This window comes from Ornithodoros turicata, chromosome 3 (assembly GCF_037126465.1).
Source record: "Ornithodoros turicata isolate Travis chromosome 3, ASM3712646v1, whole genome shotgun sequence".
NCBI classification, from domain to species: domain Eukaryota; kingdom Metazoa; phylum Arthropoda; class Arachnida; order Ixodida; family Argasidae; genus Ornithodoros; species Ornithodoros turicata.
Genome location: NC_088203.1, coordinates 84,395,554 through 84,411,508, shown reverse-complemented (window position 1 = coordinate 84,411,508; position 15,955 = coordinate 84,395,554). Strand labels below are relative to the sequence as shown.

The 15,955-nt window shown below is 46.6% G+C and overlaps 1 protein-coding gene across 6 annotated transcripts in view; it reads right to left on the bottom strand.

The window, feature by feature from the left end:
* The window catches only part of LOC135388716 (potassium voltage-gated channel subfamily H member 8-like), a 487,577-nt gene that overhangs the window by 46,184 nt on the left and 425,438 nt on the right, over positions 1-15,955 (bottom strand). For 5 of the 6 annotated variants that reach the window (XM_064618453.1, XM_064618458.1, XM_064618454.1 and 2 more), the window contains one exon: positions 5,184-5,357. In XM_064618453.1, coding sequence (XP_064474523.1) covers positions 5,184-5,357 — 174 coding nt within the window. Of the gene's footprint in view, positions 1-5,183; positions 5,358-11,747; positions 11,880-15,955 lie in introns of those variants that run through there. The other variant, XM_064618457.1, reaches the window with a different exon arrangement.

Sequence of the window (15,955 nt, the reverse complement as noted above, 5' to 3'; positions counted from 1 at the left end):
CGTCACAGGGCGTCTTACGTAGAAACAACAGGATAGCATATAACTCAGCCGACGTGGATGATGTGCGGTGTGAGAGACGGTATCCATGTGACACACCGTCAGTTGGAATAACAAATGCAGACGATGAACATTCATGACTGGAGGATCCGTCAGTTAAAACTGCAGTGTGGTCAGAATAGCGATTGTGCATCATATCCGCTGCAAGCTGTTTCAGAACTGATGTAGGCACTTGGTTTCGTTTGACATTAAGACCAGGAATTGACAATGCGATCGATGGTACTGGAAGCGACCACGGAGGCGTCGTGGGCACCACTGATCTTGCAGAGAACGGGGGAACCTTAGGTTTCACTTCCATGAAACAGTTGTATGCGTTACATTGCTTCCGGCGACAAACTTTTGCTATTAGTGGATGGCGGCGGTGGTGTGCCCTGAGGCGCAAGTAATGGCGAATGGTCTCCCTCTGCCGTAAGACTTCAATGGGTATTTCGCGGGCTTCTGCTATCACCATCCGCGTTTCCGCGGCTCTCGGGACGCCAAGACATACCCTTAAGCTCCGCGCTAGAATACACCGCAGTCGTTGTTCTTGCGTCTGTGAAATTCCGTGCAAGACTGGTAGGCTATATAGCAGAGTTCCTCGAACTAGGGCTTTGTGGATGGCCAGAAGAGACTTCTCATTCATTCCCCACTTCGGCCCAGCAAAGTGGCGAATGACGGAAATCCACCGGTGTGCCTTTGTGTCCAGGTGATCGATGTGTTTCTTCCAGGACAAGTTGGAGTCTAGGATGACACCCAGGAATCTATGGTGTGCTACCAGCCTAAGAGGCGTATCGCCAAGGAAGAGCTGATACCGATGCATATGCTTCCGAGTAAAAGCCATGACTGCTGTTTTCTCAGTTGATATATCCATGCCTGCCTCCGTTAGGTACCGCAAGATGTTATCCAGGGAATGCTGAAGACGGCGTAGGATTGCAGGCCTCGATTTCCCAACAGCCCAAATGCAGACGTCATCAGCATAGATAGATATACTGACTTTAGGGGCGATACAGGACTTTAGGCCTGCCATTACAAGGTTGAAAAGGATAGGACTTAAAACGCTGCCTTGTGGTACACCCTGAGTCAAGACAACTTTCGAAGTGACTCCTTCTTTTGTGCGAACAGAGAGTGTTCTGTGGCGCAAAAAATCAGCCAGCCACAAGAACAATCTGTCGGGAACGCCTGCTTGCAACAAAAGATGCAGAACGTTGGCATGACTGACGGTGTCGTAGGCTCTCTTGACGTCCAGGAACACTGCCATGACTATTTTCTTCTGGCTCCTCGCTTGCTCGACGGTGGTGACGAGATCGAGAACAGAGTCTATGGAGCTACGATTCCGACGGAAGCCTGCCATCTCTTCGGGGAAGGTACGATGACCCTCAAGCCACCACTCCAGTCTATGCAAGACCATTCGCTCCAAGACTTTACCAAGACAACTCGTCAGGCTAACTGGACGAAAGGATGACAGGTCAGATGGGTGCTTTCCAGGCTTTAACAACGGGACTACTACGGCATCTTTCCAAGACTGTGGCACTTCACCGCTTCTCCATGATGTATTGAAGACATGGATCACACAGGAAACACAGCCGTCGCTAAGGTTTCGGATGGCTCGATAGGAGATTCCGTCTCCACCTGGCGTCGATTGTACTCGTGACAGGCACACCGCGGCTCTGAATTCACCCAATGTGAAGTCCATATCCATCTGTTCGTTCACCACTGGTTCTCTTCGTGAGATCGCCTCCTGTATCTCGGAAGTGGAAGCGCGGAATACGTCAGTGTTTGAAGCTTGCGAATTTGCTGATATAATCTTGCAGAAGTCCAGCGCAACAGAGTTCTCGGACCGCATGAGAGACAGCGCTAGCACTCCCAAAGGATTTTTGGGCGGGACGGTCTCTCTCAGACTCCGGGCCACGCTCCACACTCTGGCAGCGCGAGTAAAAGGCGACAGCGTTGCGCAGAATTGACGCCAGCGCTCTCTGTCAACATTCTTTAGTTCCTTCTGTACTACCCTGGCAGTATGCCGGGCTTCTATGATGTCTTGAAACAGCCCCGATCGTCTAGCCTTTCGTTCAGCTCTCCGCCTTTGCGCTCGTAGTTGTTCCACGCGAGGATTTGTTCCCATATGTCCTGTCGCGACCTTTACGGTTCGCGAACAGCATCGAAGAGAAGTAGTCAGCGTTTCGGTTAGCTGCTCTGCTGACATGTTCGGCTGCGCCAATTCTGAACAAGACGTTCGAAAGTCCTTCCAGTTAATTAACCTAACAAATTTGGTCCTGGGTTGGCCAGTATACCTGTCGCATGAAATGTAGATGGGCAAATGGTCACTTCCTTTCCCATCGACATCAGTCGACCACGAGAGACTCCTGGAAACATCTTGTGAGCAGATGGACACGTCCAGGACGTCAGTTGAGAAATCTCTACGCAGGAACGTTGGTGAACCATCATTGAGCAGACACAGGTCCATTTCGTCGATGACGTCAACCCATCTTATTCCCCTCCTGTCTGTACGTGCACTTCCCCACCGTGGATGGTGGGCATTGATGTCCCCCACTACCAGGAACGGCGGTGGTAGCCCAAGAAATATGTCCCGTATGCTCTGCTGCGACAAGGTAATAGAGGGCGGGAGATACAAACTTACAACAGTAAGTACAATGTTGCCCAGTCGAACCTTGCATCTCACTTGGTCAGCGGAAGAAATATGCGGCTCCTGTAATTGGGCAGCCGTTAGGTCCTTCCGAACACAAAGCACAGTCCTTGATACGCCTTGGCTGCCAGATGTAAATACGTTGTACCCGCTGAGTCTAAAGTCGTCCTTAATGTACGCTTCGCTTATGGCAAGTATGGGAATGGGATATTTTAGAAGAAACAGCTTGAGGTCGGGGAGCTTATTGCGAATGCCCCTCGCGTTCCACTGCAGCACTGTGGCTCTCCTATAAAGACTGTCCATGCAGGGATGTTAGCACACCTTCCGCAGCAAGAAGGTGCTGAACTTCGGGTAAGGACGCAGCAGCAGGGAAAGAGGACACAATCGCTTTGAGTGCGGCCAGAACTAGAGGGAGGAGGACAGAAATTGTGGTACTGTCACTCGATACTGCGGTGTGTGCGTGCTTCGATCGTCGGGAAACCACTGGCTTCGGCGTAGCGCATTTCCAAGGCCTTCGTATAGCCTCAGCATAAGTTGCCCGTGAAAGCTGGGGTGTATCGGCGTCAGGTGTAGGTGGCATTAGCGTCTTTTTCCCATTACTACTGTGGAAGACGCGAGCTGCGTCGCCATCAAGCTGACGAGGGGACTTCTGTCCAATTCGAGAAGGCCGCGGTGACATAGCGGGGCCCTCAGACACATGAGGGCGGTGATGTTGCACACGAGTATCGGACGCATGATGATCTCTCACAGGTTGGGATATGCTGATAACAGACTCTTGAAAACGCTTGATAGCTTGGCGCTTATAAGGGCATTGGGAATGCGAGACAACGTGGGGTCCTCTACAGTTAGCACATTTCGGCTGACGCCGAGCCGTGCATTCCTTGAAATTATGTGGGCCGGCACAAATTTTGCAGCGTTGGGGCCAGCGACAGTTGCGTGCGAGGTGACCAAACCTTTGGCAGTGAAAGCACTGTAGCGGGCCTTCTACGTACTCATGTACCTTATGGATTGAGAATCCCAAGTGAACTTCCATAGGTAACTTTTGACTGGACTGAAACGTCAGGATCACACTTCTCAGAGGGACGTAGCGATCCGAGCCGTCGTCATTGGAGACGTACCGCATTTGCCGACGAGCCGCTATGACGCCTTCGCCTTCTAAGTAGGAGGTGAGATCCTCATTGGTATAAGCAAGCGGAACGTCATTGATTTTTCCTTGGTTCTTCACATATGACGAAGGGATGCTGACTTCGACGTCAATACCAGCAACATTTCGAAGTGAAAGGAGGTTGGAGACTGCGCCCTCCGTGGTGACGAAGATGCACATCGAGCCGTCCTTATTTACACGATGGTGCGCTATTAGCTCCTGCGCAGCAGACCGAATGTCTTTCGCAATCAGGTTGGGGTTCACCTTCCAGAAGGACTTGTCCGGTTGCACCGGCTTGAACAGAACTGGGATGCCCTGAGGCCTGTTCTTTTTGTACGTGACAAGGGGCAAGTATAGAAACTGTTAAGAGGCTAAGGCTATCTTAGAGGCTATACATAGACTTGATGGGCAACCGATAGTCCGAACATCGGTTCGAAGATGACGCTTGTTGAGAGGGTTGACGGCGATGCTACTTCCTCGCAAATCATTTGTGATAGACAACGAGGCTAGTTACTATCGTAAATTAATTGACTTATATGAGTTGGCGTACGAGACATCAAAAACCAGTTACAAAAGTAATCACGTTTCTGGCACCAAGTGCATTCTGTCATTAATGCAATTTACTGTGTATCTGATATACGCTTTGCCACATGTGGGAGGAATCCTACATACCATCTTGGTGGCCCGGGGGACCAAAGGGGACCTATGTTAACCAACGACTTCCACTGCTGTTCTTGGACCGTAGTTCAAGAAATAAAGCGATACTGAACAAAAATAGATCGACTACCTGCAGCGTGCGCGCGAGGCCTCTGTTCCGCAGACCTTAACAAAAGAGTAATACTACTTTTTCAGAAAAGAGGTACGCGTGTTTGTTCAAAAACAAGGAAAACTATAGCTATTAACATGTGGAAGGAGCAGCGATGCCTACAAGTAATTTCAAAGGGATCCAAACGCGTATTAACTCAACCGCCCAGCCCAGCTTCTTATAGTGGGCGAGGGTCCACAGTGGGTTCAGCGGGGGGAAATACACACACACACACATATAAATGGGATGTGGATGTGGTGGGTCATTCTCCGCCGTTATGGCGGTACACTGCCCCATCAGCGGGGGAAGGAATATATGTTTATTATGAAAAAAACGGAGGGAAAAGTTAACTTTTTCAGGCAGCGATAATGTGTAAACAAATCACGCTGCTATCGCGCGCCTTTAATACAGTAATGGTTTTAATTAATGTAATTTAATATTGTTATCGCGTGCCTTTAATAATCCCAATCAGTACATGTAAGGATACCATTAAATGCAGGAGTCGGACGGCAAGCGTGTTTTACAGGACGGTGTGTTTTTATAGACCTCTCGATTACCTGTAGCTCTCCGAAGCAGGCTGTGTAAGGCACGACGACGGCGACGTACACCGTAGCGATGAGGATGAGCCAATCCCAGCAGGTCTTGAAGGCCCCGTAGTGGGAGAGGATGAAACGAGACTTCTTGATCGCTGCTGTCTTGTACTCAGGAAGGGCAGTAGAGTGCAACAGGTTCTGAAATATGACAGCGCTACGTTAGATATAGCGTCAAGTCCAGAACGCACGGTTTTCCGATGGGTAGCAGTCTCGTGTTCTAACGCTTGATGTCACAGTAGCAGTTGATACATATCCTGACAGATTAACCCCAGAACTAGACCTACCCTATCCTAATCTAACCTTGCTTAACCTAAGAGGCAAGTTCTATCAAATCTCCACGCTTTGAAAAAATAGTTCCCTCTAAGTGGCGGTTGACAACTTTCGATACCGACAATCCGACAGCGAAGGTGCTGTAACGCTGTCGAACATCATTAAAGCGATGTAACTGCTTTCACGTAGAGCGCTGCAAAGCTTGTGTGTCATCGCCGTACGGCCACTCTGGTCTCAAGCAGCGAAGTTTCTTTCGCGCCTAACCTTATTTGTACAAAAAATTGAAATTTAGTACTCTTCCATCTTTTTTATAAGAAGTTACGAGATTTCGAATACCTACCATTGCAGATTGCACTACCATTGTAATGATGATGATGTAGATTGAAAGAAAAAAATGGGGATTGTAGCCCTCATCACGAGGGCCGGCTACCTCAGATCACCTAAGGAAAGGAATGCCAGACACATCCATCACCCACACCCACTGAAGATGTCGCGAAGCGGCGACGAACGCCACAGCCAGGTTCATAGCCCGTCTAACAGCTCGATGTCCCTTAAGAACTGTGTAACTGCTCGCAAAGCTGGCAGTTGAGTGCTCGTTGGCCATGGGCCCAGCACCTTCTGCACTCCGAACGGTCGATTGTCAACCCGGCCTAACGCGGCTAGAAGTCTGTCATGACACTCAGAGTATCTTGGGCACATAACTATAATATGTTCGACGTCTTCGATAGAGCCACAGACTGGACAATTAGGAGAGTCAGCCTTCCCAAGCCTGTACAGGAGTCATTGAGCCGAAGCCTGTGAAACAATGGCGTAAGCTGCCGTGGCGTGGATGTTGGGAGGACCAGGGCTAGTTCGGGGACAACCCGGTACAAAATGGAAGATCAAGCCTCGCCACAAAACCATTGATCTTTTGACAGCTTATGGCTCAGAGACTTTAAGGCACTCTTGACGTCCGCCTTCGTGAAGTAAGCACTGCGGAATGTACTATTTCCATGTGCTTTCCCGGCGTTGTGATCGGACGCATCATGTCCGGTGATCCCACAGAGGCCAGGTAACAACCGGAAAATCACGTCATGACCAGCGGTCACTGCTTTTTGGTGCGCTACTAGTATGTCATTGCAATGAATGAAGGTGGTTCGATGCAGTTTATGTATCGTGCACTGCAGTATAGACTACGGTTACATTGCAATACTGGTGCATTGATCAAAAGATGCGAGACGCAGGCACCCTTACAAATTCTTCTGGAAGTACTACGCGCAGGGTTCACAACCAGGGATGCCTAACATAAGCGTTAGCATATGCGGACGCGTCCACAGCCCTTCCCGGCTCATATCGTTGCAAAAGCTACTCTTTGGGGAAAACCCACTATTCCAGTGAGAACAACGTGCCTGTAGGCTGGATTTAGTATGAACAAAATTATCGGAAACGTCTGACAGTTTTCGTCACGTGTTCTTTTCCTATGTAGAACACGCTCTTGAGTTGGAAATGCCTCTTTCCAACGGCCGTCCGTCCGCCTGTTCCTTTTTGTTGCGTGTTAGCACCGCGAAGCGACTGTGGCTATGTGCGGCGTACAGATGTGGACAGATGGAGAGAAGACAGCAGGGAGGAGTGGGGCACAGGGGGTTTAGTATGCGTTCTGGGCTGACTTCAGGTGGAACAGTGCCGACATTCATCTAGAAAGTCTTCCGGAAAACCCACTGAAAACCCCAGACAGCACAGCCGGTGGTAGGATTCGAACCCACCGCCTCCCAGTCTTCAGCACGACCTTGGCGACCAGCAAGAAATGCCGCTGTCCCGTCCGTCCGTTCGTGTGAGCATACGTTACGGATCCTATCACGTACCCTTAGGCTGCAATCACACTGGTTATACAAACGCTCAAAACACGTTGAACAACGTGCATGCAAACATGTTTTGTTTATGTATAATCGACTGGTCACATTGACGATACAAAACATGCCTCGCAACAGTGTTTGATGCTTGTCTTGTTTGGCAGAACGACACTTTCAACATGAACAGCAAACACAACACGCGATAGCTGGTCATACTGGTCATACGGGGCCGCTTATACACTGACATCACGACTCGTCATCGACTCAGTAACCAATCGGGGACGACGACGGCCGATGGAGCATGGCGGCGGGTGACTGCCTACGCTGCCGATATATTCATTCGTCGTAAAATATTGCGCATTTTTATCGTCGATGTTCTTTGTTTGTGCGGCTCCGAGAACGTCAACACCACCAGAAAAAACAAAAACGCATCACACCGTGAAAACAGTACAAATCGAGACGCTTAATTTTGGAAGCAGCACTTCGTTCGTCTACGGCGTCTACTGCTAGGATATTTACCGAGCAGCAAAATATGAGAATGTGCCTGTGTTTTTAAGCATGATTTCGTGCAAGAAATAACCGCGTTTGAATCGCAACTGGTGCTCATACGTGGGCAGCTTGATTGCGTAAGATTGTAGATAAATACGTTGTTCCACAAGTGCGGAAATGTAGGACTCGAAATATGCGCCAAAGACCACCGGAACATATCTACTCCCAAGTTTGTCTCTGTCATCAGGTGGGATCGTCTGAAGCAGTCTGAAGCTCAGCGTTTGAGCTGAATGAGAGCTGCCTGCAGTACATATATCATACACGGATATCATACAGGTCGCAAACAATGAAACACCAAAGGAGAGATACAGGGGACGACAAACAACAAAAACAGGAATGATACAGTTCACGAATGATGAAAGAAAAGAGATAACACATGATGGAATGGGAATCCAGGCATTGCAATAGCACCATATCCAGACTGCAAAATTTGGGTACACATAACCACCAAACCACAAAACAATGGAAAAGTAAAGGTGCTTGCTGTCCCTAATTTTTCTTACACCACAAATATCTATTTTTGTTCCTATTTGAGATTGTAGCTGTGCTTTATGGCACATATCCCACACGCCGAACCAGCTAGAAATAGAAGAACTAGAGCTATAACTAGAAACTAGAATGGCACAAACCTGACCCAAACGCACAATAATTTCGTTGCAATGCTCTGACTGTATGATATAGTTAGCCGATACAAGCTCTAGTGTGCATTGTATGTGAAAATGGTCACCCATGTAATGTAAACTCAGTCCAGATTTACATGGTTGGCTAGCCTACCTTGCTGCACGTGCCACAGATTGACGTCATGACCTGAGCATCATTTTCGATGGGATACTTGTTACGTCACCTTTAAGCACACCTTTAAGTCCTGTTAATTTAACGAAATACATTCCATGCCAGTGAGTAGAACTGGTTTGTAGAAACAAGCTCGGTTGTCACATTGTTTGCCTTCAGAGCATTAGTCCATATCGCATGCAGTAACGTGTCCCAGTTTGTTCCGGAGAGACCGCAATGGATGACATTCCCCTGCTTCTTCAATAAGTTGTCAACTTTGTTTGGGGAGCAGGATGACTCAGTCTGTAGACAGCTCCCGATAAGAGAGCCATCCATTGCTAAATAAGGCTTGAAGCTTTTTGTGTACCGTTATCATTTTTCGAGCTGCACTGCTGGAGCTGCTGCTAGGACATTAACTGCTTGTGCATCATGCACAGCAGCAAACTGCACCTCCTCCTCACCAAGCTCCTTCACAGTCTTATGTTGTATTCTGTTTTTTAAACAGGTGGTCAATAAACATTTGATTGATTGATTATCCCATGATGAACGCAATGCACACGACGACAGACTCTTAAACAAAAATATTTTAATCAATACCAATACATCTTGAAGCAAGAAACTTCAATAGCGAAGGAAATGAGAACACATAACACAATTATCCCTACTTGCAACTTCCACTTGTTCAAGAAGAAAGGTTTTGCCCCAATTTCTTTCTTTCCTCAACACGAAGGCTGAGTAAATGTCAGCACAACAACTGTGACAGTCAGCAAGATGTTGACAGAGCTCAGAATTGATAACAGCCAGATTAACGTTGAAATTATTTTGCATGAATCTTGTGTTCAGACAATAAACAGTCCGAGAGTGCAAGAACGAACTGACATCCTACATTACATTACGTAATTTAAAACAATGCGCTTTGATAAATATTGTGTATATTAGGAATGAGTACTAATAAATACTGTGTACAATATAGTAATAAATAAACATTGGATATACTTGTGTGACTACACTGGCTTAAACATGTGCAACACAAACAAGCACTGGCAGCTTATCACGAAATGGGAGAAATACACAGGAGACAATGATGCGAGCACTCCTTACTGACACTCTGACCAAGGCTCTTGATCGGCACTTTGTGTTTTCACTGGAGCTTGTTTCGCTTTTCAGTGTTGATTGCTGCCGTGCTGCAGTTGTCGCTGGAGGAACAGCTACTTGGTGTATTGTGGTGACTCATTCAGCTCCTCACTTGTGTCAATACGTTATGTTGCCTACAGAAGGGCATAAAGAGGGCACATAAAATGATGAAAATACCAGCTAAATGGTTACAATTCTCTAATGTAACAGCACTACAGCACAAATGCACTTTGACAGAGTTTAAATTTAGCACGCCATTTCAGAACAAAATGGACAGTGACAGCCAGTGGCTTCACCCGATGTGGCTCTTTGTGTAACACCACCCACCCCCCAATAATAAATCCCTTCCCATACCAGATCATATGTGATGCGTAATAATATAGCACAAGCTAAAAAAAAAAGAAAAAGAAACTGATGGCAGAGGGCTCCTCATCTCGCCACAGAGAAAGAGAGGTATGATGTGCCACGCTCTTCAACTGTCCCATGTAGAAATGCATATGTGCATACATGCAGTTTTGAAAAGCAGAGTTTGGCTATTGTGGCATGCTGCAATGACGAATAAGGAATACCTTAGTGTGCACACATGCCAACTTCCAATTTGCATTTGAACTACCAATAGGGAATGTGAATTTTCATGTGCAGAATTTTTATCGAGAAGTTACATATTCATGCAGTCTGAAGCTACGCAAAAGCTTCTATACTGCAGTATAGCTTAAATACATCTTTAATTGCTCTGGCTTTTTTACACTTTCTTTCCATGTGCACAGAATCAGCACCAAGGTGCCAAGTGCCTCGGGAGCGATAAATGGGGCAGCTCTAATGATAAAGATTCCTCAGAATCATGTCTACACCATAGGTTTCCGGGCACTGTACATAGTGACTAGCTAATTCTTTTGAACTTGCAGGATTCTTTCTAATGGTTTAACGGATCATGTTAAAAATTATATGCACAAAGTGCAGTCCCCCTTCAACGAATGTGCATTTAAAGCAGAAAATTGACATACTTGACTGTTCTGTAGCTATGTTATTGTGATAATTCTGCATGTGCTGAGTGCAAGTACCTGCATTTTGCTTCCTAATCATTGGGAATTAGTAAAACACATGCCCTAGTGTCGTTCCGGGGTGCACTATGATGTGTAGTGCAAACAATGTCGCTATGTGCAAGTGATCCACATACAGCAATAATTAGCCATACTTTATCCAAATTTCTAAGTATCCTATGTAATGTATATCGACCTGCTTATATAGCGGACAATATAGGGTGCTACCAAGGATTTAAAAACTCAGTCAATGTGCAGGGTATGACAGGTGCTAACTATGCAAGGTTTCAGGGAAACTCTTGGGAAACATTTCACTATAAGGTGAAATCAGCAGAGCGCTCTGAGCACCTTGACAAATTACCACAAAGGAATAATTCAAAGAAACAAAAACAAATTTAGATGTCATGGTGCTAGCAGCAACTGACATGCATAATTTGCTTTTTTGGACGCACATTACATTAGCAGCAGAACCGCACATACATGTTAAAATTGATAATGGAGTGCACATTCTCCTCATACCTATTCCACTGTCGTTGGCGTGAAATTCGTGTCCGGGTTCGAGTTTCTTGTGGCTTTCGGGATTCCGGCTGCGAGTAACACCAGTTTATGAAACGGGCGTCGAGCGAAGCGTAGACTGATCGCTGCCGTCTCCGGGCCTTTTGCGTCGACATTTCACTCCTCGAAAGCAAACGCCAAACACAAGCGTTATCCACTTGACGAGAAAAACAACCATTGCATTGTACTAACATTTGGGCAATTCATACATAGCAGACAAGTTTTGCGGCGCGAGAACAGCACAAACAAACAAGACGCACAAAACTGCGCCGATCATGATTTCACGATAACCCGGTGACGCCGATATCGGCGTCGTGCTGTTCTTGCGGCGCAAAACTTAGCTCGATGAGTTGAAGCACTGATAGTAAACAGGTACTCACCTTCTGCGAAATGTATTTCACGCTAATCGCCCACCAAAGTCGACAGATCGGAGGAGGTCGGCGAAGCTCCACACCGAAAGAACTCGCCATTTTCAATGATGCCCAATGTTGTTGACACTCAAACACGTAAAAAGCAACATATTCTTTGATTAATATCAAGAAATTTATTTGATTTCTCCAAAATCCCATGAGCTGTTTTTCGACAGTGTCCAAATACACGTTCAAGTGTTTGAAAACAAGCTTTCAAACACAACCGAAGCACACTTTTGTATCACGGCACGGTCACACTGGTTATACACGCGTGTCTTTGAACACGTTCTGACGGCGTTTTCGCAGTGTGACCACAGCTGTTGAGCCATACATGTATGGGGGATGTTTGTCAGGCATTTTCGTCAAACATGTTTGAGGAAATGTTCGTGTTTGGTGTTTTATGTTTAACCAGTGTGACTGCAGCCTTACACGGGAGGAGATAGGAGATCAAGTTAGCTGCATGTGCAGCCAAACCTGCTTCCTCCTCTCGACGGTGACGTGATCCTCATTTCTTTAAAGCATGCGTGCGACTGCGCATGCGCAGGGCCTCTACTGTACACATTCCCCCAGTACCCCTGTACTGTACATACTCCGCCAAACAATATCCCACGAGCAACAATACACGTGTGCACTTTCCAGGCCAAGGAAGTATTTTAGGTTTATCACTATTTGTCATTGAGACCATCAGGCTTAATCAATTGCCAATGTCTAACGAGCTAACGATGGTGGGAAATATAAAAAGACGAGCATGTGACACATTGCGCGTGACGTATGCTATATGCCCTGCACATATGGCGCGAAGAGCGCCGTGCACGTGTTTGATCGCGTGCCCTTCTTGACGAGTGCCCTGCCACTCGTTAGGTCGTTAGACGTGATGGGCAGCAATCAGTTTCATTACGGCGTTACATTACACTTACGGCGTTATAAAAGTCTAAGCAAGAAGTCTCAATACGAAGTATAAGGAGACTACTCTCATTTTCCTTCGTGCATGTTGCAGACGAGATTGAAAACACTGTTGCGGACAACACAAAGGCCTACCCGATTGGAGGCTTAAAATAGCATTTGGCCGATGTGCCCGTGGACCTGCTTATTCGATTGTTTCACCATAAGAGGCTTACAGCGCTCGAAATACAATGTCTGCCAGCGTTCACGGTCTGACCTCGTATCCTGGGTAACGTACCGCCACTCCTAACAATAATTTGTGTTCCTCCTACGCTCATTATTTATGTTTAGGGAACATTGTTCAACAACTTTACCGTCGCGGCATTTCGACACGCCTCGCTTTCGCCTACAGTGACAGATGCCACCCATGGCGGCCGTGTGTCAAGCTACTAATCACCTATCATCGAATGGAATACACGTTAGCAGCATACTGGTTTGACTTCTGTAGGCTGATATGATCACTGCCCTCGCAGTTGAAAGAGTCTGCAATGTTACTTACATTACGTATTTCATAACTGTAAAGAGGATGGGGGATCGAAAAATTAATGCAACATAACACAGACGACTCAAACCTATAGAGATGGAAAATTTGGAACTCCTTTTTCTGTTTTTTCTTACTGTTATGTACTGTACTATTCTTACTGTTTTTCTTTAACGTTTTCTTTTTCTTTTTTTCTGGCCAATGCGGTGCAAAACGACAGCGACGACGACAACGATCGGAGACGATAGACGATTTTTTTTAAAGAAGACGCAGCGCCACTGCTGCAGTCGAGGTATCGTAGTCGCGGTGCAGGTTGGGAGTTGTCGGGGGAAACATGTGTATGACTTGCTATGCTTTTCGTATCGTCCCCGATCGTCGGCATGGTCGTCGTACTGGTGTGTGTGCCGTCGCTGTCGTTTTGCACCGCATTTCCCGGCACGACCTGCCAGGGCATGCGCTGCTCCCTGGAACTTTTTCAAATGGCCTATTGCGTAAGGTACTTACATTGTAAACTCGTTCTTTTCGTCATGCAACTTGCTTCCTACAATCAGCAGTGGTAGAGAGACAAGTGCACGTAATGGCGTAAATTGGTCACCGCACGGGTTGAAATACAGAGATTACATTATACCGGGTGTTTCAGTTAAATCCCCGAGCTAAATAATTCGCGAACGGGTGCACCAATCGAGCAACTTTCCTTTTTTACAAGTATCTGTCTGATACCACTAACAAACTGCGCACCGTGTGAATGAGTGGGATGCTCATTATTTAAATAAAAATTCTAATGGGTTTCGTAAAAAAACAAAAAAAAACATAACTCCTAAAGCAGGGCGCTGTCGGTATTAAAATGGGTACTACCCCTTTTGGACTTTCAGTGGACACGTACCTTCAGGAAAAAAATCTGCCACCGAAGCGGGTCATTTGTTGCTGTAATTAATAGGTTTCGGTTTACATATTTTGTCGCGGCTGGTCGCCGTGAAGCGCAAAAGGACAAAAATCATTGGTGTAATTCATTGGTGTAAGCACATAATTCATTGGTGAATAAGGGAGTGGAACAGCGTCTTTGCGCTTCACTGCGACCAGCCGCGACAAAAATATGTAAACCGAAACCAATTAATCACTGCAACAAATGACCCGCTTCGGTGGCAGATTTTTCTCTAAAAGGTGTCCACTGAAGGTTCCAAAAGGGGTAGTACCCATTTTAGTGCCGACAGCGCCCTGCTTTAGAAGTTATGTTTTTTTACGAAACTCATTTGAATTTTTATTTAAATAATGAGCGCCTCCCACTTATTCACACGGTGCGCAGCTTGAAGTGGGTATCGGACAGATGCTTGTAAAAAGGAAAGTTCGTCGATTTGTGCACCCGTTCGCGGGGATTTAACTGAAACACCCGGTATGTGCAGGGTGTGTGCAGATAAACCTAACCGGCATTTGCACACGTAACTCGTTGTCTACTTATCTGGGGAACTTCCTGTGGCGCACGATGGCGTATTTACGCGTGCCAAAGCTACAAAAAAATTCCTGGAAGCCATATTCAACGTAACAAAATTAACAGAGAGCGAAAACGACGGCTGCCATGCATTAGAATAGGACAACATGGCGGTATCAGGTGAGTTGTGTGCAGGGACCGCTAGAGGAATTACCAATGAGCATCCATGTAGAAAATCGTTTCGGTTTCTGCAGCGATAGCGCCCCTAGCGGTACCTGCGCACAACTCACCTGAGACCGCCATGATACCCTATTCTAATGCATGGAATCCGACGTTTTCGCGCTCTGTTTATGTTTTTTTACGCTGAGTACGGCTTCCAGGATTTTTTGTAGCTTTCGCAATCATAAATAAGCCATCGAATGCCATCGGAAGTTCCTCAGATGAGTAGACAACGAGTTACGTGTCGTGTGCAGATGCCGGTTAGGTTTATCTGCGCACACCCTGCAGAAGATCACAATTTTTGCCTTGGCCTATGCTCCTGTTAGTACTCTCAATATGTTTTACTCCCACTGTACGTGTTATCCCTTGCCGCCTTTCAGATGAGCGGGTCTTGCACTGCTGGAACGAATGGGGTTTGGATATTCCGTCACGTACTGGTTTTCAAAGCGTACTTTGCACACTAGAGAGCTGGACGGCGTCTCTAGTGCGCGGTGAAAAGATCATGCGCACTGCGGGACTGGCGTAGCCTGTCTGACGCTGTTACTTTTTCTTCAGCACTCCGCGTTGCGAAGTAAGCTCAAGAACAGTTAATTTAGTGGTGGACAAGGGAGTGGAAGAGCGTCCTTTTGCGCTTCACCGCTACCAGCCGCGACAAAAATTTGTAAACCGAAACCAATTAATTACTGCAATAAATGACCCGCTTCTGTAGCAGATGTTTCTCTAAAGGTGTCCACTGAAGGTCCCAAAAGGGGTAGTACCCATTTTAATGCCGACGGCGCCCTGCTTGAGAAGTTATGTTTTTTTTTTTTTACGAAACCCATTTGAATTTTTATTTAAATAATGAGCGCCTACCACTCATTCACACGGTGCGCAGCCTGTAGGTGGTATCGGACAGATAGTTGTAAAAAAGAAAGTTGTTCGATTGGTGCACCCGTTCGCGAATTATTTAGACCGGGGATTTAACTGAGACACCCTGTATACACTGTTCCTTGTACATCGTTACCTAATCTAAAATTGGCGGACATATCCATTTTAATCAAATCAGAAGACAGGACGGCGTAATTCTCAATGATCGTTGGCTCCGATGAGCGTTATGTGATGAAGCTCCAT